Here is a 26,666-nt window from a genome sequence, read left to right on the forward strand (position 1 = left end):
CGTATTCCTGGATGCCTTCCAGGAAGGCGGATGACCTCACCTGAATGTCCTTTCAATCCAAAGCAGCACGCGGGCGGTTGAGATCGGCATGTTGTTCTAGCCAACCTGGAACATCGGCACATTGAACCGCAACGTGGCTGGAAAATGCCATGCTCGTTTATTACGCTGCATTGGGGTTTTAGGCTTTGCTGACTCCGAGAGGTGGTCCAAAGACCCTGAGGTCCAGCCCATCTGGCAGAAGTCACCCTTTCCTGACCTTGTTCCAAACCCCCGAGTTCAGTTTCTTGGGCAGACGTCCCAGAGTGTCGGGCAGTCTCCATGGAGTCTGCACCGGATAACAATGAGATGCATACCGTCTGCATCTTCTTTTCCAATTGGTCTCCATGGGATAGACCCATGGCCAAGCCGAAGACCTCAGGCCGCAGGGGGGCTTCCTGCGGAGGCCCAGTCCCTTCACTTTTCAATCCGGCGTAGACAGACGATCACCACAGATCCCTCGGTCATTAGGTATTCGGTAGCCTGAGTAGCCTCCAGCTTAGCCAGGTGAAGTTTGTAGCACTATGATCGCCAAATTAATTATACCTAGGATTACTAAACTTGGGAGGAGGAAACATTCATAGTTATGGAGAGACAAGCCAGTCAGCCACCAGATCCATTTGTGTGTGTATCTGTGTGTGTGTATTCACCCCCCTCCCTTCTTTTTTTTTCCCTTTTCTTTTTCGGTTTCGTAATTCTTTTCCGGGCCATGCGCTACGTCATTTCCCTCCCCCCGGAGACGGACCATCGAACACCCAGCGAGTCCACTTTTTTTCTTGCCATCCACTGGGCGATCTCGTAGTTCGGTCGGCGGGTACTGACGCCAGTTCCCAGACTTCCCCCCGTTCGCTCAGCGAGGGCAGCGAGACAACGGTGAGAATCGCTCCCGGCAGCCACGGGCTCTGCAGAATCGACAGTCGACCGTCAACGCTCTTCCCATCCACACCCGCGTGTATCACGCACCGATTTCCCACCCCCCTCTCTCTACTCCCTACTCCCTCTGGCCATCAATGGTCCCGCAGCCCTCACCTCCACGCAACACACAATTCATCCACTCCTAAACGCGCCACCCAACACCCTTCGCCCGCCGTCCATTCAACGAGTCTGAGCGAACTGAGCGAACCTCCCGTCGACGACGTCAGAAAAAAAGAAACCACCCTCCACCTCACCTCGAATCCAAGGGCCACCGCGTCCCCATTCTTTTTGCTCTCACCACACGGAATCGTTGGGGGGTTTTCCGGGTCTCTACTGGCGATACGCTTTGTGGTCAAGTCCATCCTCTGTCGTCGGGTCGACGGTATCGGCTTCCAACAGCCGCTCTCGCTTGACTGGCGCCCTCTCCTCGGTCCACGCCCACCAGGCCCCCCTCTGACGGACTGCTCTGGCCAAGAAATGATCGCCCAGCTCGAATCTCGCGCTCTCCGTTCTGCTCAGGAATCCTAAATAGGCTGTTTTGTGCTCGGTTTGGTGGAGGCACGAGAATGGGAGACGTGTTTAGTGGGAGTCATCCTTCTGGCCCTTCGCACTCGGAAGCAGTCCCGCCGGGCGTCTTGCTGCCCTCTTCTCGTGTGCAGTCGGCAAGGTCGTCTGCGGCGGAACAGAACGACCACCAGTACCCGCTGAGCAACGTGATCGCAGATGACAGCCCCGATCTCATCGCCCCCGTCGCGGGCTCGGTAACTCAACCGCCACGATTCTCCCGTGGCGACTCGGTGGAAAACGCACGAGGCCTGACACCCATCTCCGAAGACACACGGCCCGAAAGCGAACAGCTGGAAGAGCAAGGGAAAAGCTCGCAGACGCTGAAGGAGCTTCGAAGGCAGATGGAGGAACTTCTTGTATACCAACAGATGCAACAACACCATAACCAAGCCGGGGCCGCCAATCAGTCCGCGACTGGTCACTCTAACGATACACCAAAGAGACGACGGCTGTCCAACGTGAACACGGAAGTGCCCTTGACGATAGTGGAACCCTCGTCCGGGTCGGTGGGATCCGCAGGCACCATCAAAGCTGATGACAGCTATGGTTCAACGACGAATGACCATGCCAATTTCCAAACCCCCTCCTATCCCTTCCCACGAGTCCCAAGTTTTCATCCGGAGTTTGACCAGCCAGGTCGCTCGGGCCAATTTCGGTTGAAGCTACCCTCGGAGAGGCTTCGGTCATCAACTCCTGCCTCGCAAGGGTCCGGAGACCAGCAACTCCCTCCGCAAACGTTCAGTGCTCAACCCGCTTTCATCCCCAACAACGCGGATGTTCCGGCCGACGACTCGGATTTCCCTACGCCCAACCTATACGATCTGTCGCTCAGACTGAATGCCGAGCCGGGACTGGATGCCTGGTGGTCCAACCTGACGGAGATTTTTCAGACATACTATGGGGCAGAACGGATCTCTCTGGCTGTCCCAGGGGATTTGACAGATCTTGAAAATGTACCTTGGGGTCAGAAGGCGGTTTTCAACCAGAACGTGGCGTCGATACAACCGGATCCACAATCACCAGTAGCAACGTCTGGTCGCAGGACTTCGGATGTCACTTTGGGTACACGAGCTCAGTATGAAGACGTGCCTCATGGCTATCATCCCGGGCCCAGGCTGACCCCAGGGGGAAAGAGTCCAATGCCTGCACGACCATCTCTGGAGTCACGTCATTCTTTTGCCGGTTTCGGGGATCACAAAAGACCTGCTCTGACATCAGAATGGGAGCGGAACCAGCAAACCCCCAAGGCCTCATCAAGAGGAGAAAAGAAGCCCGCTCGCACTGTCGGATCTTCACATGCGACAGACATCTCAGCGGGTCCTAGCAGTCACCAATTCTCCTCCGCTCCGCCCGAGTTTCACGATATGGCCAACGTGGCGGCGCCTCACCTACGAAACGCCGTATTCCCTATTCCCCGACCCCTTGAAATGGAGCAGGACCCGCTGGTGAAGCGAGCTGGGGTAGTGAAGTTGTTTGGGCGAAGTACACCCGTTGTCCTCACCCGCGAATACTCTGCCGATGCGATTGGCAATTTTGCGGGTGACAATGCCATCCCCCGAAGCCCGCACGAGAGCCTGCAGAGAACTCCGAATACAGAGAGTCCGGATCAAGTGCTGTCGTCGGCTCATGGTCAAAAAGCGCCAACGTATCGAGTCGGTGCTTTCGGATCCCGAGACTACGACGAGTACGAGCAAATACCACAGTCGCCATGGTCGCAATCTCCGGCACCTTCGCCGGCACCTCGAACCCATGCGGACCAAAACCCTTTTTTCACGTCCCATACGGTCGATGAAGGCGCTTTCTCAAATAACCCGCCCCATCATGACTATTCTAATTCGCGTCCGTTAGAGGCTATCGGGGTGGATTACTCCAAGACCGTCGTTCACGTTCCTTTACTTCATGGCGGTTACCCGAATCCGGGCTCCTTTTCGACCTTGAGGTTTCCAGTCGCGGTCATTTCAATGCTTTCCACCATCGTGCCGTATCCCGCCAATCTTCGTCACTCTCTTACCCACTTTATGCCACATCTTACGTCCTCATTCTGTCTTGCACAGCACTACAGTCAGTTGGAGCGTCAACTAGCGTCAAAAATGGAAATCCCTCGCTTTGGTCACCTGCTTGGACTTGGCGGCACGTTTTCAGACGCGAGTAGTGAACTGGAACTTGTGGCTGGGTTAAGTGGTCACATGAATTATGCGACTGGCGATGATAGTTCAATGTCTGCACAAGCGAGTATGACGAGCCCCAGCGATCGATCATCCAACAAATTCAGCCCAGCCATCTCCGGACTCGGCACTCCTGGCTTCGAGCTTGGCCACCTGGGTCTCAATTCGGCTGCTCAGTCTCCGGCCGTGTTCGCTCGTACAGGGGAACATATTGACAGCTACTTTCATGTCCAGCACGTGAGGTCATCTCGTGATGGCGGACCAGCTCAGCGATCTCGACTGTCCAAACCCAAGTCTTCATTATCAACATCCACGCCTACTTCTCCAGGGCGATTGCCAAGTAAGACGGGCAACACCGAAGAAGATAACCCTGGCCAAGATTCAGCATCGAATGTGACATCTCCCACACAAGACTCGCGCTCTCAGCAGGTTCTCCCTCCTAATCAACCTTCACGGCAAGGGTCGACGAATTCCTTTTATACTCAACTACACCGGGAGATACCGCGTCCATTCTCAGACACAATCGCCCAATTAATGTTAAACTCCGTGCCTCTCCATCTCTTCTTGGCCAAACCGCAGAGCGGCGAAGTCATCTGGACCAATGCCAAGTTCGACGCGTACCGTCGAGGAAAACCTCAGGAACAGCGACTGCGAGATCCGTGGCAAAACATTCACAGCAGTGAGCGAGAGCACGTCTCCAGTCAGTGGGCGAACGCCCTGCGCACAGGCTGTCAATTCACCGAACGAGTGCGTGTGAGACGGTTCAACGATGAAAGTGCGTATCGATGGTTTATCTTCCGTGCGAATCCTCTCCTGTCATCAACGGGCGAAGTTCTGTATTGGATCGGGTCGTTCCTCGACATACATGAGCAGCACATTGCCGAATTGAAAGCTACCCAGGAACGGGAGAAATTCGCGACGGATGCCAAGTACCGTGCGTTCTCGAACTCGATACCACAAGTCGTGTTTGAGGCAACGGAGAACGGAGGACTGATCTTCGTGAATGAGCAATGGAATCTCTACACGGGTCAAAGTCTGGACGAAGCGTTGAATCTTGGTTTTGCCAAGCATGTTCACCCGAACGATCTGGAAAAATGCGGAGGATTGGTTACGCAAGCAAACAAATCAATCACATCCGACGAGGCTGAGTTCAGAGTTAATGGCGAGCCAGTCAAATCCCCCTCTGAAAATCATCGTGTCTCGTCTGCCCTCGACGAACTAGTAAGGCGTGGTGTTGCTTCTTTACAGAAAGACGAGAACGGTCGTGTCTTCTACTCCACCGAGATCCGTCTGCGATCACGGGGCGGCGACTATCGCTGGCATCTTGTCCGCCTTGTTCGTGTTGAAACGGGCAGCTTTGGAAGTGAAGAAGCATCATGGTATGGCACCTGTACTGACATCAACGACCGTAAGAATCTGGAGCGCGAACTCAATAAAGCCATGACTCAACTCAACAATCAAATGGAGTCGAAGACCAAGTTTTTTAGCAACATGTCTCACGAGATCAGGACGCCCCTCAATGGAATCCTGGGAACAATCCCATTCATCCTGGACACACAGCTGGACACAGATCAGCGACGCATGCTCGACACTATTCAGAACAGTTCTACCAACCTGCGGGAACTGGTGGATAACATTCTGGACGTCTCACGTGTTGAGGCTGGTAAAATGTCCATGGTCAACTCTTGGTTCCATGTTCGGTCTATGATTGAAGATGTGATCGATACCGTTGCATCGCGGGCCATCGACAAGGGCCTTGAGATCAATTACCTGATGGAAGCTAACGTGCCCTCCATGGTCATTGGAGACCGGTTCCGAATCCGTCAAGTGTTGATCAACCTGGTGGGTAACGCCGTCAAGTTCACCACCCAGGGTGAGGTGTACATTCGCTGCAACCTCGATCGTGAACTGACAGCGAAGCTCAAGAATACCGAGGCTTTCTTGAGTTTCGATGTCGTGGATACCGGAAAAGGCTTCAGCTCACAAGACGCTGAACGTCTCATGCAGCGCTTCAGTCAGCTTGGTGAGAACGGCTCGCAGCAACATGCCGGGAGTGGGTTGGGCCTATTTTTGTCCAAACAACTCGTCGAAATGCATGGTGGCAGACTGATACCGAGTAGCAAGGAGGGCCAGGGAGCCCAATTCTCATTCAACGTCAAGGTTGATGCACCCCCGCCCCCATCACCCGCTGAGCGTCCTTCACTTCTTCGCCAGGCGTCGACTATTTCAAGGAGGCCGACAACGTCCAGGACGACTTCATACGAGCAGAGCAACTTGCTGGCACCAAGAAACCACGACCACATCCTCAATATGGCAAGCCTATCACGTGGACTGGAGTCCCCTGGCTTCGAGTTAGGTCCCTCAGGCTTGTATCCGTCGTCCGCTGTGTCATCCGCATTGCCGACACCGGACTTGCAGACACCCTCGCCCCCGGTGCCTACAATGAATGTGCAGTCTTCCGACGAGTCCTCAGATACACCGTCAGCCGCACCGGTCCGTTTGCCCAAACTGCCTTCACAAGGCTCCACCACGGCAGCACCAGGTTTGTCATCACAGGCTGCACTGTCAATCATGATTCTCTGTCCACTGGACAACACGCGAAAAGCCACCAAGCAGCATATCGAACAAGTGGTTCCTCATGAGATTCCATTCACAGTCACCACCTTGGCCGATATTGACGAATGGAAAGACCTGATGCAGTCAGGTTCCGGATCCGATTGTACTCATCTCGTTCTCAACCTGCCATCAACTGACGACATTTTTGAAGTCATTCAATTTGTGTCTAACCGTCAACCGGAGATCTCTCCCGTGGTGGTGATAATTTCGGACTTGTACCAAAAACGACAGATTAGTGGACGAGTCAAGGACTTGGCTGCTACAGGCAAACACGTGTTCATCGTGCCGAAGCCGGTGAAACCTTCTGCATTCTCAACTATTTTTGACCCCGACAGCAAGCGTGAATTGAGCAAGGATCGCAATCAAGATATGGCGCGTGAGATCAACAATAACTTCAAGACTGTCTCGAAGATGGTGAAAGAGGTGCTCGGCAACAAGGGCTACCGTGTCTTGCTGGTAGAAGATGACGAAACAAACCGGGATGTGAGTTTACCGATAGATGCCCTTGTCCAACCAAATTAGCGTACTAATGAACCCCAGGTCATGCTTAAATATCTCGACAAGATCAAATTGATGTCCGAAACAGCGTCCAACGGCCAGGAATGCACGGACATGGTGCTTTCGAAGGAACCGGGATACTACTCTCTCATCATCGTAAGTAACAACACGACTCGCAAACTCCTGGATTCATGAAACTGACCTGAGAGCACCAGTGCGATATTCAAATGCCCATCAAGAACGGCTACGATACCTGTCGGGAGATTCGAGCATGGGAGCAGAAGAATCACTACCCTCAAATACCGATCATGGCGTTATCGGCAAATGCGATGACGGATCAGATCGAGAATGCTGCTCGGGCCGGTTTCAACGATTATGTCACCAAGCCTATCAAGCACAATGAACTGGGCAAGATGATGATGGGTTTGCTCGATCCTAGTCGACCTCTATCTCTGCTTCGAGATCGCCTTCATGGGGGTGAGGTGGAGCCGTCCCAACCGAGTCGTCGCTAGTCACCATCATCACCTACTTTTCCCGTTCTCGGTGACTCCCATGATCAAATCTCGTTTCCCTCTGCAGTCCCCCGCGTCAGCTGTTCTCGTGCTACCTGTCAGCGGCCCCCATTCTTCACCCCTGAATGAATGCTCGTGTTCTCTCTCCGCGGCATCTCATTCAAGGGCTGGATGGATGGCTCTCTTCGCTGGCCCCGCGGTCAGTTGTACAGTCACGTCTGCAAGGGATGATATTGACGGGGTCATGTGGATTAGGGAGTCTTTCGAAGGGCGAAAAGGCGTATCACAAGCAGTGCGGATGCTTTGCCTCTGCTACCCTATAATCATGGCTTTTTATATTGCATACGCCCAACATTTGGGCTACGGAGATGTGTCTCCATACCAATCGGTCATGACAAGGGATCCCGTCTCGTGACCAATGCAAACCCCCCTCCGCTGCGGGCTCCACTGTGCTTGATCGAGAGCTACAGGGCATTTCTACTTCTTGTATTATTCATTTTCTTTTTCCGGTGCGCCTTTGTTGGTACTTTGTGTATCCATCCCTGCGGTCCTCAAGGCTTGGCGTCTGTCCCCGGATCTGCATGCGTATCGACATGATTTCCTCCACTTCTTTTGCCTTTTTTTTTGATCTTCATTTGGAGCGTGGCTTTTGATTTGCCGTTACGGTTTTGATCCTCTTCTTGTGATACCAGATTATGAGCGCAACGTCACTGATCTTTTTGCTTTAATTCGTTTCTATCCTTTTTTTTTCATCTTTTCTCTAGATCTGTATCTTGCCCATAATCCTACACTCTTGAATGTTCCACCATATCCCTCCAGTCTCGGATCCCTACTTTCTCCCATTGCCCTCTGTTGGGCTCGGCGTGTTCCTGTAGGAACGGTCTCCAGTTTCGGCAGACTGGCCGAAAAAGCCGAATTAACAATAGCAAGCCACATGATCACATTGCGGCCGAACCGAACGATTATGATGTGCGATATCAGTACCTTATCTGTGAACCATAAGTCGAAGCTGCCATGTAGTCAACTTTGAGAGCCTAGGTTTGCCGCGATTGAAGTCCTGGGTGAATCCGTACATAGTTTCAATACTGTCCACTGTGCAATGTACACCGCAGAGGACAATTCACAGAGGTGACTAGGGGTACCCAAGATTGACACTCCATGTTGAAGTACAAAATCAACAATTCTACCTCGACATCATGTATTTGACCAAGCACGGAGCAGTACATTTGATATTTACACGATAAATCTGCGAGCATCCACCAGTTGACCATCGACAAGTTCGATCGCCGAGACAGTATCCACGTGTTGAGTAAGCCATTGAGGGCCGCACCTACTCGGGACGATCCTGATCATGATCATTGCATAGGGTCCTGGTTCTATATGAGAGAAAGAGAAGAAGAAGAAGAAGAAGAAGAAGAAGAAGAAGAAGAAGGAGACGAGGAATCCATTCTCGCAAGGCAGACGACCCGACGAATTGGCCTAGAGGAGGAATCTTCGATTTAAAAGTCGCATCCCAAAAGAAAAATCAAGCCAACCCGAAAAGGGAATAGCAAGAGCCCAGGTGAGTTGGCCATGCCTTTTCCTCCAGTCACGATGCTGCATGTGGCGGTGAAGGAGCACAGAAAAGGACGAGAAAAGGCGAATCACAACCAGTTCGTCCGACTTTTCTCGTCGCCCCCGCCGCCCCAACCCCACTTTGATACTCGGGAATTTTCGACTGTGATGACGCGCCCAGACAAGAAGTTTCCCCTCCCCCATCGGAGGAGAAGATGGTGCCTTTTTTTTTGGAAGGGAAGCGAGTCAGTCGAAAGATCATCAGTGAGCACTGCCGAGATCTCCAATGCTTTGCTGAGTCTTACGATTGTTCTGCGAGACACGGCTATTATCTAGAGATCTAAATACTGGACAGATCTCGAGGTTAGTTTAGCTTGTCGTTCAGGCCTGGCCCGGTCGACAGCCTGGACTTGCTCTGAACGAGAAGAAAATTTGCCTCGTCAGAGATGTGAAGGAACCGGCCTGTGGTCTTTGCTCAGAATGATTTCATTCCGAGAGTACTGGGCTTGTCGTAAGTTTGTGTTCAGAGCATGCGGCGTCGGCATCACTTTCTAAATGGTCCTTTTGGGGGGGGGGGGGGGGGAGTGTGTAAAGATGAGATCTCGTCAAAGCGAGTCTTTGTATCAAGTATTATGGCAAAGATCACAGGTCGCAGGGGTGATACTCGTTGAATCTGCAAGCGGGCTTCTAGAATTGCCCGGCTCTGATTGATGGCCCCATCGTGCACAGAGAAAGCTGTGATGCCGGCAGTAAGCATTTTCTGGGGGCGGGGCAAAAAGAGAGTCACCGTTGCAGCGATAGGGACAGGGCGTTCCGAGCGGCCGATGACCAGATCGATCAGTCCTGATTCCTGAGGTAGCGGCGACTGATCGAGGTACTGGCCGTGTAGAATGACCGTGGTGGCCAATTCCGGGTTCAAAGCCTGCGTTGGCAGGAGCTAACAAAGAATGGGGCAAGCCCGTCAAGTGTGCTCTAGTGCAGACAGTTCTCTTTCCAGGAGACGCCAGAGTCAGGGGCAATTGGAGAAACCACGTAGGGGGATGGTGCCGTTGAGGGTCGTTTGGTGGTGTCATTTGAGCGTGGTATGCTGGTCAACCGGCTATATCGTCCGCTGTCAGGCCGTCAGGCATACGGAATGCCGGTACATTGGGCGCACATGATTCCAAGAGACCCAAGGATCATGAGGGTGAGAGACTTTCAGCCCAGTCAGACTCCCTCGGCAAGTTTGGGCATGGAGGCATCCGGCAGACAAAGTACCAGCTGGGTACATGCGGGAAGGTAACAAAAGGCAAGCACTTTGAGGCGGCTGGCCACTGCAGCCTCGCCTTGAGCAGCAGTACATTCTCAAATCCAACCAGACGGCTTGTCTGTAATGCTGATCTGCATCCCCTCTGGCCGTCTAGCACTCGTGGAATTGGGGCCTGGAGACTGGGACAAGAGCCTCGGATCCACAGCCTATTCGGGAAAATTGATGAAGGATTGGCTTCCCCTGCTGATTTCTGGTGATCCGGGTCCGTGTGTCTTGATGACGAGAGAGACTTAATGACACGCCATGGAGCGAGTCCTCCACTTGGGAGTTGTGTGTTCGCGGACTGATCGGCCTGGATGGGCGCCTAAAGCGCTTGCCGGTACCCCGATGCTTTTCTTGTCGACTCTCCTCTCGAGGGACTTGATCCTGCGAGTAAGGCAGGCTGTTTACCGGGAGCATGGGATCAGCCGCATGCGAGACGGACACCAACGGAGAGCACAGGGGTTCCCACAGCAGATCCATTCTTTTGCCCACGTAGGCGTTCTTGCCCTTGTGCCGCGAAACTCGTCAGCATGAAGCCATGCAGACGCGGGTTTTCACGACTTCCAGTGCTTTGGTTCGTACCCAAGTACCGCATACCAGTCAAGTACGAGCCCGGTTGATAATGATCCCGGTAGGTGATTCTGGCTCGAGAGCATAGTCTGTTTCCCACGGTTCGTCACGCCATGCATTGATGTCCGACGCTGTGACTTTCGGGTGCCCGCCTCATCACTGTCCACCATTCCCCTCTTGAGGCCTTCTTCTGTTTTTCATTTCTGTTTAAAAAGTGAATACTCATCACTGTCTCAATTCTGAAACAGAAGAATAGCCTTCTCGCCATACTGACACAGGGAGAATGATCCAGGGTGGAGGGAGGCTCGAAGGAACTTTGCATCCGCTGGCTTCGTTACAGATCCGATCTGTTGATTGGCCGAAAACCCCAATTTATGCCATCTGGGCCGTCTGCGAATGGCTAATTCATAATTTTGGAAATTGAAAAGGAAATGAAGAGTCTGACGATGGGGGTGTTGATGTTTTGGATCTTCTTAAAAACTTGTCAGACCGTGCTGATGGGCAACCTGCAGAGGAGCTCTTACCTCCCTCAACAAGAGGGCAGCCATGTCGATGGTGTGATTTGACTTTTGCTTTTCCCAGCCACCCAAATTCAAGGCCAGGGCACTTCTTTCGGGAGGGGGAGATAACGGACTCAGACCGGGGGGATAAAAAAGGGTGAAGAGTGAAGAGTTGCATTCGGAGGGAAGATCGGAAGACGTGAACTTGTTTTTATACGCGGTCTCCAGGCCAGACTGCACAGCTCTCCCCCTACACCATCGGAAAAGCCTGTAATTGCAGCCATGCAAAGTCCGTTAGGCACCATTTTCGCACCTTTCTTGACCTTCAGGAAAATGAAAGAGGGGGCCACGTAGTCTCAAATGTGAAGATCATGGAGAGGAGTAGCCACCGGCAGGCGGAAGTCCGAGTGGACGAGGTCAGACTCAACTCGTTCCGCGCAGACTTTCGCTCTCGGAGCGGGGCCCACGAGGTCCAAGAGACGAATTGGAGGATAAGAACAGGAAAAAGCTGCAGCCGAGACTCGGAAATTGGGAAAATTCTCGTCATTCAGAGGTGGGAAGTGGGAGGGGGTGAGTTTCGAGTGTCTTGGGTCCTCCAATGGCTCTCCTCCAACGCCGCTCATCCTTGCCTTTCCACCCACGCCTCCTCATCACAATTGAGCGATGTCAAAGGAGAAGATGAACTTTCCGTCGGAGGGATGACTCCCCGCTGATGGCTATAAAACCCCCCCATCTGGACCCTGGGGTCATGATGTTCTCCTTCGTCCCTACTCATCACTAACACTTGATACCCTTTGCCCTCCAGGTCCAGATATTCGCACTGCTCTGCATCATCTTGAAAGCACTCGACTCTTCAGACTTCGAACAAACCTTTCATCAAGACGAATCCACTCTCCGGCTGGTTGCGAGAGAAGGATTACTGTCCATTGACAACGCCTTCAATATTCATTGAACATCCAACTGTGTCACTGCCCTATCAAAATGGCCACTCAACGTCATTACTATCAGCCCAGCACTTATTCCACAAACTTACCATCCAAAACGCCAGTGTCGACAAGCTTCTATCCGATCTCGAGGGTTCCTGGCTCGCCACCCGAGTACTCAGATGCCAGTACTACCGCAGGCAGTCGTAGCTCCGGGGGTCTTACTTTCAGCTCCGCTGGTCGCAGTGTAGACTATGATTCGAGCTCGGCATCATATTCCGGCGTGGATGTTGTCGATATCCTGAGTGAACGCATGCAAACTGCATTTGATCCCACTCCATTGGACAAGGGTCTTGTGAAACAGGCGCAAACGTGAGACCAAACCCCCTCCCTCCTCCAGAATTGTATGGAGTCCGCCGAGTGGCAGCAACCCCATCCTTGTCACAATGGAAAACTGCACTCCGAACGGAAAGAAACCTGGGTTGTTGTTTTTTGGCGAGCAAGCAAAATGCTGATGATCAGCGTCCCCCTCCCGCAGTTCCGGTCATTTGAATGCAAAGCAGCGCGAGCTGCTCGAATTGCAAGCCTTAGCTCAACGTCGGCTGAAGGGCGTGCGCGCAAGCTTCGCAGAAGGAGTCAAGACTGCACGAGAGACCAAGAGAGATCTAGAGTGGACGCAAAAGCGTGTCAGGTACGTTCAGAGACAAGATTCCCTCGCGAACCTTCTGTCCCCTTGGATCGATGGTCGTTCCTTAGTTCCGCCCCGCTCCGCGCAGGGGTCAGTCTGCTCCGCTCCGCTAGGAGAGCGCTTGGCACGTGCGTCCGGGGGGAGGATCGACCACGCATGAACGCACTGCATGCGAGATCTGAACGGAGGCTGACGACTTTTGTGCCAATAGCACGCTGAAGAGCAAGGCTGAAAAGGCCCACCCGGATGAGTACCGCCGTGCCACGAAGAAGTACACCTACGATGAGTACTGATCCGGTGAAGAGTGGTTGCTATACCTTTCCGGACAGGATGTCTCTGGCTGGGAGCGATGGCTGCTAGTGGGTGGTAAAGATGCGGTCTGAAAACTGGGCCGATGAAGGTCCAAACTGATAAAGCTATCCGGGATTCTTTCGGAATGATTGGGCGTAATGGGGCTGCTGGTAAGCTTATGATGTGTATAGTTCTTCAAGGGCGTAATTGTTTGGGTGGCTATTGCCTGTACAACCGAGATGTTACCCTCATGGACATCTTCTGTCGCGTTTTAGGAGATTTTTCTCAAAAATGAATCATGAAATAATGGAAATACAAATTAAATGTAGAGATTTCCTCTTAAGTGCCTCCTCATTTACTGTCTGCGGGGATGTCGTGTAATGCGCTTGCGCTGGTGGTGAATCCTGCCCAAGTCTGGAAGCGTAGGGCTGATCCGCTCAGCAGTCAACCTGCATATTCAACTGTACCCAAGTTCCATCAGGCTAGTGGCAGTCGTCTCGTGACACAATGTCGTCAAGTCACGAGACGTGAATGACATTGAGTGGCTGGTCCAACGACACCTACTACCACTATCACTACTACTGCTGCGTAGTGGCATGTGATGAGTGATCAGTTCTTGCGTGCCTGGATATATGCGGGTCTACATTCCAAATGGTGTCGGTAGACTCTCAAGTTGACTGGCAGAAAAGATGGAATGTTTTCCCGTTTTAAAAAGTAATGCTACCCCCTGACTTTTGAACGCGTGCAGTTTGGGCAGGACCCCTGACGCGTGGGCGAGGCCAGGAGAGTGACAATTTGCACGATCCACGAATCACTGAACCTTCGACGGCTCTGGATTGTCCCCATGGTTGAAATAACACTGCATAAGCTCCGTCATATCGGGCTGAGTTAGTTTCGCAGTGGAAGGTATCAGGGGCGCAGATCTTCATCACTAAGCTATGAGACAGTGGATGATCTATGGCCCAAGCCATCCAGATTGAGCAATGCATCAAGCTAAATTTGTTTTCTCAAAATTCGCCAGACCATATATCATAAAGTCGGCAAGAAAGCGGCAGGAATGGTCTGGAAACTACCTACAGACCGGGAAAACATCGTTGATGGAGAAAATAAGAAGATAGAGATTGCTATAGATCGTTACTCTAGGCAAAGGTCTGTTCCTCCTGAATGGCTCGGTTGATCACACGCACAAATCGGCCCACCTTGTCAACGTCTTGCTTCGCAGTCTCGATGCCGAGGAGGACCTTCTTGATACCAACACTGAGCCGACTATCATCAGCCAGACCACCAACACCCTCAAGGGCTCGAGAAATCTCTTGTTCATCAAATGCGCCTGATTTCTCCATCACGAATCGCAACTCCTCAAATGATAGAACATTCGGCACCAGGATATCGGAATTGAAAGAATTGAAAACATCCAGCTGCTTCATGAGGGCACGCTCGGTGGTTGTGGCTAGAATCAACAGGCGACGGCCTTGGGTCGGTGGCTTCCGGAGGAAGACCATCAGAGCCTGGAGAACATTGTTGCTAAACCGAGGACCGATAGGTACCCAATCGATAATACGCTCGATATTGTCAACGACCACGATACTCGTGCGACTCTTGTAGGCACTGTCGAAGATGCGGCTGATGTGGGAGATTTTGGCCGCCTCGTTAAAGCCAACCATGTCCTCGGGGCTGATCAACTTGATGAAAGGGAAGCCGGAATCGATGGCCATACGCGCGGCCAATGCGGTCTTTCCACTGCCCGGAGGGCCATGAAGCAACACAGAGAACAGAGGAGTAGCCTCAGCCACCCCGACTTGCTTCACAAACAGTTCACCCTCACGCAGGATTTCATTAATAGTGTTTGAATAGTGAATGACGCCGTATTGGATCCGACTTGACAGCTCCTCTTCGGAGACACCGAAAGCAGGCTTGACTTCGTCAAGAGCGTGGTGGAAATCGGACCGGTTGACCTTCATGTTCACAACATCTTCGTTCACACCAGCCATAGTTCCGACCTTGACGTGCCGCGAGAAGGCGAAGGAGGATGCGGATTTCACCAATCCGGCAATTTCAGCACCGGAGAAGTTCTTCGTCAACTGAGCGAGCTCTTCCAAATCCACATCAGTATCCATCACATTGTTGGTGCGCATCTTTTCGGTATGAATCTTCAGGATCTGGCTTCGACCCTTCTCATCCGGAAGTGAGATCTCCATGTGCACCTCCAGACGGCCGGGACGAAGCAAGGCCTCGTCAATCATGTCTTTACGATTGGTCATACCAATCAGCAGAATGTTGTTGAGTTGGTCCACGCCGTCCAATTTGGACAGGAGCTGGTTCACCACACTGTCTCCAACGCCTGTGCCACCACCTGCGCCACTTCCACGCTGCTTGCATACAGCGTCCAGTTCGTCGAAAATGATAATGTGTAGACCACTCTCATCCCCCTTTTCTTTGTACTCCTTCTCAGCGTCGGCAAACATCTTTCTGATGTTCTCTTCGGACTGACCGACATACTTGTTCAGGACTTCTGGACCATTGATGATCTTGGGTTCCCGTGCGTTGAGCATTTTTCCAATTTGACGGGCGATCAATGTTTTTCCAGTACCTGGCGGTCCGTAGAGAAGAAGACCTTTGACGTGCTGGATGCCCAATTTCTCAACGAGTCCAGGAGGGAAAATTCGTGATGCGAAGGCACGACGGAAGATCGTGCTGAACTCGGCGTCAAGACCACCGATACCCATATCTTCGAATTTGAACCCAGGCTGGATAATGGAATTCGCCGCCGGTCGGCGGTTGGAGGGCTTCACATTGATCCCAGTTTGAGCGTCCTTGAAAAAGTTCAACTGAGTGTGTCGAGTGATAATTCCTCGGGCCGTAGGACTCGTCTCAATGTCCCCAGATGTCAAGTCAACCTTCTCCGAAGTCAAATCCACTCTTTGGACGGTCTTGACGAGCAGAAGGAGCGGTATACTCTTGTGGTCCATCAAAATCCGTTGGCCAGGAGCGAAGATTTGGTTTTCGAAATTCTGTTCCAGTCAGAAACACACCCCTCTAGCTAGTAGCTTCACATGTAGACTGACCCTGATGACTGCACTTGTAAGTTCTTCTTGGTCATACGGAATTTCGGTCCGCTTTTTGGTGGACGCGAAGCTGACCTCAATGTCCGCGGATCCCAGGTAAGCCTGGCCTCCCTGGCTGAAAGGATCATATATCTGCACTTTCACAGCGTCACGCATGCCCACACCTGCCCATGTTCTTTGCGGATCCGACATGCTCATGAAGCCAGGAGGGAAGCCCTCGAGGGGCCGACCAGAGAGGACATAGAGGTCGTTGATCAATAGGGTAATATCGGCGCCATCTCGCGAGGGTGGGATATCCTGAGGTGATACCGCGACGCTAAAGATGTCAGCATAGTCCCAGTAAAGATACTTGCACACACTCACAGATTCCCAAAGGTGAAGTTATCGTTTGGACTCTTGCTGGGATGGAGCGTCCATGTCTGACCTCCAACTGCGCCGCCACCTGGCCGTCCTGCAACAGACGGCCGTGCCGGCATCTGCTGTGGTGGTCCCCCATATGAGCTTATTTCGTTATATGCGTCAGTCATGGATACATCGTTGTCGTGGGCCCAACTGGTCCTGGAGGTTGGGGCGAGGCCGTAGCTGTCGCAATCATACCGTGGGGGTGCTTGGTTGGGAGTTGAATAGCCCTGTTGTGAAGGGCGCCCACCATCAGGCCTACTTCCGAAAGGATTTGGCACAGAAGGGCTATTGTTCCGATTGAACATTCTGAATAATTGGGCTGTCAAATTGTCCACGAGGGCAGACTCGAGACTCTTGTCGGAGGAGCTTCGTCACCGCAAGTGGGAACAGCGTGGGCAGTGGGGCGTTATCGATAAGGCCAGCAAACAGCTTCCGCCTCGGGCAAAAGAGCCCAACGGATGCCCTAGGCTTAAGGCAGGAAATATGGTGCCTGCCTTTAGCCCCTTCTTCCGCGGAGATTGAATAGGTGACTAACTAGGGATTGCGTCGGTACTATAATGGAAGTCATGAAAATAAAGAAGAAAGAGGCAGTAAGATGAAGCGACCAGTATCACCACTCAACTATATTGTATGATTGTGAGCTCTCTAAGATTCCGTACGCTGTGAATGTCTATGATCTCTACGAGTTCTTCCAGTATGATGTGAGCGGCTCGAGGAGCGATGCCGCCGTCGATGGGAACGATCTCGACTTCCGTGTCGGTGCCGGACTTCGTGATGCTTTCCGGACCTGCTCTCTCTCCCGGATGCGGAACGGTTCACCGCAGTCTTGTCAAGGCTGAATCCCTCTAGACTTTCCTCTGAACGAGCGCGGTCTCTTCGTCGGTGCCTTGATCGATGGCGTTCTTCAGCGTCCAGTGCTTTCAACTCTGCTCGTTTTTCCTCATTCCACCTTTTGCGTTCCTGCTCGGTGGCTTTCAATTGTTGAACGCCTCGTTTCATAGCCGCGAGGGGGTCGTTGGAGCTCAAGCGCGCCTGCTCTCTTTCTTTGCGCCGAGGATCTTCATTTCCCCAAACATCTTTCTCTGGCATCGAACCCGGAGCCGTCACGTCCTGCCCGGAAGAGGAATACCAGGGACGGCGACCAATGTCTTCCTTGAAGCCAGCGGCATTGGCAAAGCGCATCGTATACTGGTCTTCATAGCGCTTTTTCTTGTCCGCAGCCTCGGCTTCAGCTTCAGCATTTCTCTCTACCCTCCGATTATCGATTTCTGAGGGGAAAAGGTTGATATGGCCGGTCTTATCCAGCAACGGCGTTTCGGTATCCTTCCCACCGTGTCGAGGCACAAGGGCGAGTCTATCTCTCGCATTTCTGGCGTCAATGGCACGCTCTTGAGCTACCCTGATATCCCGATCCGTATCATCCTCTCCCGCGAGCCGTCGCCTCTTGCGTGGCTGCGCTGCGTTGTCGGCAGGCCTCCCTCCGGAGCCGAGGCTGGATGATATGCCGATTTGCGACCGAGGAGGCAAAGCAGGAGGAGGAGGCGAGCAGGAACCTTCGCCTCGTAATATCCGAATGCGCCGTTCAGCATCAATTTCCTGCATACGACGCTCAGCCTCCTCTTCGTGGGCTTTGGCCCGTGCCTCATCTCGCTTTACACGCTCGATGTTGTCCGGATTGTAGACATTCCATGATTTCTTTCCGAGAAGGTGTCTGTGACAGGTATCAGTGTCCTTATTCTTTAATCGTATGACATGATTATTGAGAACTCACAGCGGCATTGTGGCGTGATTGTTCAAGAAGAATTAAATGACATGCTTGCTTGCCTGGCGGAGGTGGCAGCTCAGCTTATCGATAAGTCCTCAGCTGTCCCGTCCGGGCAGGACCGCCTACTTCATGCGAAGCAAAAGTTGATTAACATGGGCCTACACGTATATAAGCCACAAGGAGGCAGTCTTTGATATCTGATGCATGACATAAGGTGACTGAGATAAGAGTATGACTCTGCGATCTATCATGGAACGACAAAAAACTTAGGCTCAGTCTTAAATGTGAACGATGAATTTTACTCATGGCACAACTAGAGTGACCCACCCCAACCTTGTGATGAAATAGATACTCCATCCCAAGCTCTGAGCCTATGTGGCCACAGTGCGCCAAATAGTAGTCTCCTATAAGCTGGCATGAGATTCGCAATAGATTCTTCATATGGGATGACACAAAATGAGGAGCAAATGATGGATTGTAGAAAGCGACCCACTTTTTTTTGATATCCGGGGAATGGATATCCCGGATACCAGGTTCGATATATAAAAACTCGTAAGGTATCAAAAACCTGGAGGAGAGTCGCCTTTCACTGAAGAGACCAGCGCTGGGCACCCTTGGAGTTCTCGTCAACCTGCCACTGGATGCTCAAATCCAAAAGACGAGAACCTTGCTCCTTCTTCTGGTAGCCAATCTGACCCGTGATGACCTGGCCCTTCTTCAGAGCCCGTGGCTCTTCTTTGCCGTGGTCAATGAGACAAATTGTTTGCTGCCAGTGCGTCTCAGTTCCAAATGGACCGGTGGTGAACGCAACATAACCCTTCTTCTGCATGTCAGCGGGAACAGCATCGCTGGGCACGGTTGAATCTGCGGAGGGCATGAAAAACATGTCGAACCAGATGGCCCACCCATCGAGCGCGTCGATATCCTGACTCAGTGTGACCTTGAAGTCCTTCAAGAAGGTCAATTCGTCGACAGTGATGGTATGCAAGGGCAAGGACAGGAAAACCGCCGAATCCGCAGCAATGGATGTGGTGGGGACGTGGCGAACAAGAGCCTCGTCATGAATGTTCATCTTCATGGCATTCATCTTGAAGCCATAAACATTATTCCAGAAGGAGATATGCGACGCGACAAAGTCTGGGTCAGCATAAGGGGCAACCCGGAGAGTTGCGTGCGAAGGGACCATGAGACCGCCAGGAGCAAGATAACGGTCGCGAGCATAGATGACAGAGTCAAACATAGCTTCGAAGAGCAGCGCATAACCCATCCATTCAGAGATAATGATGTCCACCTGCTCAACGGGCAGTGTGACTTCTTCAATTTTACCACGAATACAGCTGCCGGATTGTTAGCTTTCTGGCTTGAGGGCGCTGGAATCGTACGAGCGAGGAGTCTGGAACTTACGTGATTACGTCGCCGAGGCCATTGTCGTACACGATTTCACGAGCACGGTCAATGATATTGGAGTTGTCAACCGAGATGACCTTCTTCGCGCCAGCCTTGGCACAGAACATGGACAAGATTCCTGTTCCACAGCCCACGTCCAGGACGACCTTGTCTTTGAAGAGGTTCTTGTTCTCATAGACGAAGTCACGGTACGCATCGGTACGAATGGCATCCTTGAGCATGGATTCGTGGATAGCTATTGTGGATGAGGCTTGTCAGCAAAGCGAAAAAGTAATGGCTCAAACAAAGCTGCAGTTCGACTGACCATTGTAGGAGTACGATGTGAAATAATCGGCATCAGCATCCTCCAGGCGATCCTTCACAGGGCGCTTCGCATTCTCGCCAGGTTCAAGCTTCTCATCCTCCTTATCCAGTTGATCATCCATCGACTTTTGCACTGCAAGCCTGTACTCGGAGAACTGGGTTTGCAGGCGCTCCAACTCCTCCTGCAGCTCAAGCACTTTACGTTCAGCTTCAGTACCAGGTGCAGCTTGTTCGTTTTGGTCTTCAGTGATGTCATCCAAGCTGTAAAGAACAGCATCATCCTCTAAGACGGGCTTCAAGTAGGCATCGTCCTCAAACTTCGCTTTGGAGGAGACATCGGGAGTCTGGTTGCCAGCCTTCACCTCAGACCGAACGTAGTTGACCAGCTTAATGGTATCCAGGAAGTCGAGATCTGTTGTATGAAGTTCATCATTAGCCCATTTCTATAAATTGCAAACGCCTAAATCCCAACAAAGTCGTGACGGTAACACCCGAGTGGAGGAAGAATCTTCAGGGGAGCTAAAATCACTGCTCTTACCCAAGTCTTTCTGGATCTTTCGTAGGTCAAAATTATTTTTTTCCTTGCATTCTTTCAGCATTGACCGGATATCTGGAAAAATAGTGTCCGAAAACAATCCGACGACGGGCTGCGAGTCATCCTCGGGCTCAACGTCTTCCCATCCTTCTTCGTTGCTGGTGTCCGATTCATCTGACACCGAGCGAACGTCGGCCGGAACCTCGTTGACAGGAAGGTCAGTCGATTGTGTTGAGGGAGTCATTTCGAGTCTTTGATTTCAATGCCCGGAGACGAAGGGTGGTCGCAAAAGATACAACGAAGCCCGCTAAGTTTTGGCGGGGCATGAAATTGACCGATAAAAAGAAAAAAAAATCCGTTATCGCTGATTGCGGCCTTAGGCAAGCCGTTGCCCCGCTCCCGTTTGTTTATTACCTTACAAGGCGATCCGATCCATTGCTACATCATCCTCGGCAGACTATCGTCGCATCATTAAGCCGTCTAACGCTTCACAGGTCCAGCGGCCCTCTTTTGCCGGCAATGTCATTCTTCTTCAACCGTGGCCGGTCGCGACAGCCTGCAGATGTGGTTCGCTCGACGAAAGAGTTATTGCTAAGGATACAAGAAGCGCCCAGCAACCCCAAGGTCGAGAACCATTCAGCGTCGATCAGGCAGGCGATAAATGCTGACTCTTCGCCAGGCCGACGAGGAGCTCGCAAAGCAGCTAGCACAGATGAAAATTATTGTTCAAGGAACTCAAGGTGGGTTATGTGCCTCCTTACTTCATGATCTTCTCTTCAGGGCACTCTCTGGGCTTCTCCCGCTGTCTGCGTGAGTCGAGAATAGTTCCATGACCATCTTTTGCTAACAAGATTCTGTTCCGCCAGAAATTACAACGTCTCCCGACCAAGTACATGCACTCGTCCAAGCAACCTTACAAGAGGATTTACTCTTTGACCTCTCACGAACTATTCACCTCCTTCCATTTGAGGCCCGCAAAGATACCCAAACGATATTCTCTCATATTCTACGCTTCCGGCCAGCGGCATACGCACCCGACAAAGATCCACCGGTGATCTCATATATTGTGCACAACCGACCCGAAGTTCTCGTTGAATTGTGTCGAGGCTATAACCAAAGCCAGAGTGCCATGCCCTGCGGGGTTATCCTGCGGGAGGCTTTGAAGTTCGACGTGGTTACCGCAGTGATCCTCTACGACCAGTCGAATGAGGGAGAGCCTGCAGTCCGACTGTCAGAACTCAAGCCCAATCTCCCACAGAGTGGTAATGGGGTGTTCTGGAATTTCTTCCATTGGATTGACAAGAGCAATTTCGAAGTCAGCGCCGATGCATTCACAACGTTTCGGGTATGGTATAACATCTTTCCCCCCGGCGACAGAAAGACTACGGGAGGAGAATCAACTCATGCAAATTCCCGCAGGAAATCCTCACACGCCACAAAAGTCTGGTGACTGCCTATCTTGCGACCAATTTCGACTTATTTTTCGGCAAATTCAACAACATTCTCATCCAATCAGACTCCTATGTCACTAAACGCCAGAGTATCAAATTACTGGGTGAGATCTTGTTGGACCGGGCCAATTACAACGTCATGATGGCCTACGTTGAGAGTGGAGACAATCTCAAGCTGTGTATGAAACTCTTGCGTGATGACCGCAAGATGGTGCAGTACGAGGGATTCCATGTTTTCAAGGTATCGTCGCCGCAGTGCCCCCTCAGTACCATTCTACGAGCGCATGTCTGTTCTTGTTGGTAGGCGGCATTGAGTACAGGTTTGCTAAGCCAACTGTCATAGGTGTTTGTCGCCAACCCAAACAAATCCATGGCCGTCCAGCGGATACTCATCAACAATCGGGACCGACTGTTGAGGTTTCTGCCCAAATTCCTTGAAGATCGAACGGATGACGATCAATTCACTGATGAGAAGAGTTTCTTGGTCCGCCAAATTGAACTTTTGCCGAGGGAGCCTGTTGATCCAGGCCGCCCCTCCCGGGAAGCCCACCCTGGGCACAATACTGCTGCGGCAGTCTGAGCCTAATTCACGTCCAAGCGTGGCGTGTGGCGTATAACAATCTGTTTCCAGATACTCTGTACACATGTCTGATTTTTGTTGCTCTTTACTCACCTTTCCTGAAAAGCATACAACCTCTGTTGCAATCAGCCTCCTAGAGCTTCAAGTACACCCCCCTTCACCCTTTATCCTTGCATCAGCAGCTTGTCTCATTCTCACTTTCAGTCCCAGCTGCGGGAGTTTTGCGCTGCTTTTTCTTGTTGTTGTTCTGGCTTTCCATCAGACATTATTGTTTCCTGCTGTTCCTCTGTACAGTGTTGAAGCGGGCCAATGAGTCAATTTTGAAATCACACAGCATTACAAAATAAATCATTCAGGGACTGGCTGGAATCTCTCAAAATGACTTTCACATGGATTTGCGCCCCATACTTGTATCAAGATCTTCGAGGCGATCGGGCACTCTGAGCTGCTCCCTTTTCCATTCTTCTGATGCCGCATATGTTTTGTTTATATTCTTTGCCTTGGTCTGTCTCAGAGGATCCCTGGCTCGACAGTTATTCACGTCATTCCCGGGCGCAACACACGCAGAAATGTCGTTCACTCAAATCACTCCTCGGCTGGCCAAATGTTCAAGCTTGCTTAACTTGGGTGCTAATCCCAGTACGCTTAGCGTGCTCCACTTCACCTCCCTGGATCCAGACTTTCAGTAGTTTCTGCTGGAGGCCCACTGTTACGCAGGCCCCAGAAGCCCGGTGGGACCAGCTCTCCCCTTTTTGAAAAAGAAAAATAAAAAGACCCTATGCGATGTGCCTCTGGACTGCATGGAGTCAGGTACAGTGTCGGTTCTCGCCCAGAGAACTTGGGGAGGGGGCCACGTTAAGAAGCATCCTTAGGCTGTCAAGCCCTTCTTTGTCATTTTAGGTTCTTTTAAAATCCCGGAGAAATTAATCGGAGAGGGTGAATGCATGTATGGCATTACTCTCACGCTGAAGAGTTTCTGCGACGCTGGATCGTCCACGGGAGTGTGTTCCTTCATAGTTCAGACAGGAGCAGGATCAGGGCTGCCCGAGTTATGGACACGCTACCCAAAGTGTAGTGTACACGTACTCGGTGCCTGGAATGAAAGCCATTTGCGCCAAGACTCCACTTCTCCGGATCCTCGCTAGGGGAACCGATTTTCTTCATTTCAAGTGACCTGGACAAGATCATGATCGCTGTCGATCCCCTGTCTCTCCCTCGGTGCGCCGTCTCAGTCTGTCATTGTTCTGGCCGTCTCACTCCCACTCCACGCTCCTTGCCACTCCCGGGCCCTCGAGTCATGCTGCGATAATGGAAGTCGAGGCAGCCTTGTCACCTTCGCCGGCTTTGCAGTTGCCCTCGGGATCCCCAGCTCTGCGCTCCGGTGAAACTGCCGCAGAACAGCGACCGCTTGCCATCCGCTCTGTCTCTTTGCCAACATCTTCGGAGACAGCGATTGAATCAAATGGCCGATCCTTCAGTACCAGCGCCGCCCCTCCAGACATCACTGATCGTCCTGCGACAGTGCGCTCACTGCGCAGTCTCACCCCGAATGGAGGACCGAGGCCACTATCACCAACGGACAAGGATGGTGGAACACTGGTGCCGGGGGACAGTCAGAGCGAATTCGAGGCGCCAGTGCTACACAGTGTGCCTAGCATCACCATCAACGAGAGCTCTCGGCCGAGCTCCCGACCCGGATCACGATGGTCGGAACGGAGATGGGGTGGATTGAAAAAGAAGTCGATGGAGCTGGAACACAAGATCAGTACAGAAGAACTGCCACCGGTGCCCCGCATTGAGCCCGACTTCAATGGAATCAGCCTGGACATCCCAACTGCATCACTCGGGGAGATGGGCCAGACAATGAAATTCTCAACCCGTGGTAGTCTGATCAGGGATCGATCAAAACGTCCTTACCCAGCGATCGCCCAAAGCAAATCGATACAGGAATCATTAGACGAGCACTCGGGGCCCTCTTCGGGTGGTGCGTCTGCTTCGCTGGTGGCCGACTCGAATACGCGTCTGGAGGCTGTCCCTGCAACAACCGAGTCTGAAGACGAAGCGACAAATGGAAAGCGAGTTGGCCAGGCTTCGCTCCAAAGCAGCACCGCCAGCAATGCTCCTGTGGCGATTCCTCGAGTCCGACCGCAGAGTTCTCTCCGCCCTAGACAGACGAGTCTCCAGAGCCGCGCGATATCCGCCGATGAAGATATGCTCTCACGCCGTGTCCGGCTCATGTATGAGAAGGGCGACGACAACGTTACCGACTCGGAAGTCGCCAAGGCAATGGCCTCCGATAATGGGATTCTGTGGGAAGAGCCTACAGCTATCGACATCGAGACTGCTTCTACACCTGCGCCGGAAACCCATCCAGAGGATCACCTGGGACGAGCGTCAGAAGAAGTGGAACGTCTCCGGATGAAACGAGAGACGAAAGAATTGGCTGGGGGTATCGAATATTGGCAGGACGTGGGTGTAGGGCAGGTCGACCGCTACGGTTTCATTCACACGTCAACGGATGAGCCACATCCACTCCAACGCGTGACGACGAGCCTGCTTCTGGCCTCTGAAGCGCCACGAAGAAAACGATCTATCCGGCCACCAACTGCCAGAGCCAGCACGCGCTCTTTTAGCGCTCGCCCACCCACGCGAGACACCTGCAAAGACTCTCCAGTCGGTCGTCCAACCTCGTCGGCCAGTGCGCGTAGCATGCCAGTGCGGCGTTCCACATCACGTCTCCGGTCCGCAACTAATCATCTACCGCACAACCGAGACCGAAAAGTCAAAGATGAGGCGGGTGATATGCTGACTCTGCCGGGGGATGCCTTCGAAGAAGGTCCTGACACTGCGTCGGCGCGAGCGATGCGCAGGAAAGAGTGGCAGCGTGAAGACAAATGGACCAAAATGGCCATTCCAGTCAAAAAAAGCCGGGATGGCGGCGGAATGAAGTTTGAGTTCGATACACGCAGCTCAAAATTGATCGAGCGAACCTGGAAAGGGATTCCTGATCGATGGCGCGCGACTGCCTGGTACTCATTCCTCGAAACCAGCGCCAAGCGCCACGCAAACAGCCCCACCGAAGACACCCTGATTGAGGCATTCCATGAATACCAGTACATATCGTCTCCAGACGATGTGCAGATTGACATCGACGTTCCCCGCACCATCACAAGCCATATCATGTTCCGGCGGCGGTACCGAGGTGGTCAACGCTTACTTTTCCGGGTGCTTCACGCAATGTCGTTGTACTTCCCCGATACCGGCTATGTGCAAGGCATGGCCGCTCTCGCGGCGACGCTTCTCGCGTATTATGATGAGGAGCATGCCTTTGTGATGCTCGCCCGACTTTGGCAGCTCCGAGGCCTTGAAGAGCTGTACAAGTCAGGCTTTGCAGGACTCATGGAAGCTTTGGGCGACTTTGAGCGAGAGTGGCTTGCTGGTGGTGAGGTAGCCTCGAAACTGGTGAGTTTTTTTTCTCTCTTTCTGGTCACCATGATGATGATTTCCAGTGACGACACGGACACTAACACGTCCGGTAACAGAACGAGGTTGGGATCCCTCCCACTACCTATGGAACCAAGTGGTATCTCACCCTTTTCAACTACTCCATTCCTTTCGCGGCTCAGCTCCGCGTGTGGGATGTTTTCATGCTTCTTGGAGACTCAGAAGACCTCACTGCTCCTCCTCAGCCGGTCGCCTCGTCGGGCAAGGGAAAGGGGGATTCGTCCGTCTCCCGATCAGGCACGTTTGGACAGGGACTGGATGTGCTCCATGCGACGTCCGCTGCTCTAATTGATGGCATGCGCGAGATCATTCTCGAATCCGATTTTGAAAACAGCATGAAGGTCCTCACCAGCTGGGTTCCAATCAAGGACATTGAGATTTTCATGCGTGTTGCCAAAGCAGAGTGGAAAGTTCACCGTCGCAAGAAAGTGGTGACCTGATCGATTAAATTTTTCGACGTATCCTGTTGGACCAACCTATTCATAATTGCTTTCACGGCCGTCTGATACCCTCATGATTGAATCTTAC

General features: G+C 52.3%; 6 protein-coding genes across 6 annotated transcripts; 4 read left to right on the forward strand and 2 right to left on the reverse strand.

Annotated features, from left to right (window-relative positions):
• Nucleotides 1-1,517: 1,517 nt before the first annotated feature.
• Nucleotides 1,518-7,309, forward strand: POX_b03076 (uncharacterized protein; the record flags this gene model as incomplete). Its single annotated transcript, XM_050111981.1, has 3 exons — nt 1,518-6,782; nt 6,840-6,953; nt 7,013-7,309. 3 exons carry the CDS (start codon nt 1,518-1,520, stop codon nt 7,307-7,309), a joined length of 5,676 nt encoding a protein of 1,891 aa, XP_049972327.1.
• A 4,896-nt stretch (nt 7,310-12,205) lies between these two features.
• POX_b03078 (uncharacterized protein) lies at nt 12,206-13,128 on the forward strand (the record flags this gene model as incomplete). The annotated part of the gene is made up of 4 exons (XM_050111982.1): nt 12,206-12,519; nt 12,686-12,838; nt 12,904-12,963; nt 13,047-13,128. 4 exons carry the CDS (start codon nt 12,206-12,208, stop codon nt 13,126-13,128), a joined length of 609 nt encoding a protein of 202 aa, XP_049972328.1.
• Nucleotides 13,129-14,265: 1,137 nt separating this feature from the next.
• POX_b03079 (Vesicular-fusion protein sec18) lies at nt 14,266-18,372 on the reverse strand (the record flags this gene model as incomplete). Its single annotated transcript, XM_050111983.1, has 6 exons — nt 14,266-16,137; nt 16,192-16,507; nt 16,555-16,820; nt 17,253-17,360; nt 17,413-18,304; nt 18,365-18,372. 6 exons carry the CDS (start codon nt 18,370-18,372, stop codon nt 14,266-14,268), a joined length of 3,462 nt encoding a protein of 1,153 aa, XP_049972329.1.
• A 572-nt stretch (nt 18,373-18,944) lies between these two features.
• On the reverse strand, nt 18,945-20,847 carry POX_b03080 (Ribosomal protein arginine N-methyltransferase rmt3; the record flags this gene model as incomplete). The annotated part of the gene is made up of 4 exons (XM_050111984.1): nt 18,945-19,695; nt 19,763-20,000; nt 20,070-20,480; nt 20,607-20,847. The coding sequence occupies 4 exons, from the start codon at nt 20,845-20,847 to the stop codon at nt 18,945-18,947; spliced, it is 1,641 nt and encodes a 546-aa protein (XP_049972330.1).
• Nucleotides 20,848-21,122: 275 nt separating this feature from the next.
• Nucleotides 21,123-22,634, forward strand: POX_b03081 (Conidiophore development protein hymA; the record flags this gene model as incomplete). Its single annotated transcript, XM_050111985.1, has 5 exons — nt 21,123-21,170; nt 21,283-21,343; nt 21,470-21,948; nt 22,023-22,340; nt 22,398-22,634. The coding sequence occupies 5 exons, from the start codon at nt 21,123-21,125 to the stop codon at nt 22,632-22,634; spliced, it is 1,143 nt and encodes a 380-aa protein (XP_049972331.1).
• A 1,308-nt stretch (nt 22,635-23,942) lies between these two features.
• On the forward strand, nt 23,943-26,578 carry POX_b03082 (uncharacterized protein; the record flags this gene model as incomplete). Its single annotated transcript, XM_050111986.1, has 2 exons — nt 23,943-26,096; nt 26,177-26,578. 2 exons carry the CDS (start codon nt 23,943-23,945, stop codon nt 26,576-26,578), a joined length of 2,556 nt encoding a protein of 851 aa, XP_049972332.1.
• Between the last annotated feature and the right edge of the window lie 88 nt (nt 26,579-26,666).

The sequence above is a fragment of the Penicillium oxalicum genome, chromosome II, assembly GCF_001723175.1.
Source record: "Penicillium oxalicum strain HP7-1 chromosome II, whole genome shotgun sequence".
Lineage (NCBI taxonomy): Eukaryota > Fungi > Ascomycota > Eurotiomycetes > Eurotiales > Aspergillaceae > Penicillium > Penicillium oxalicum.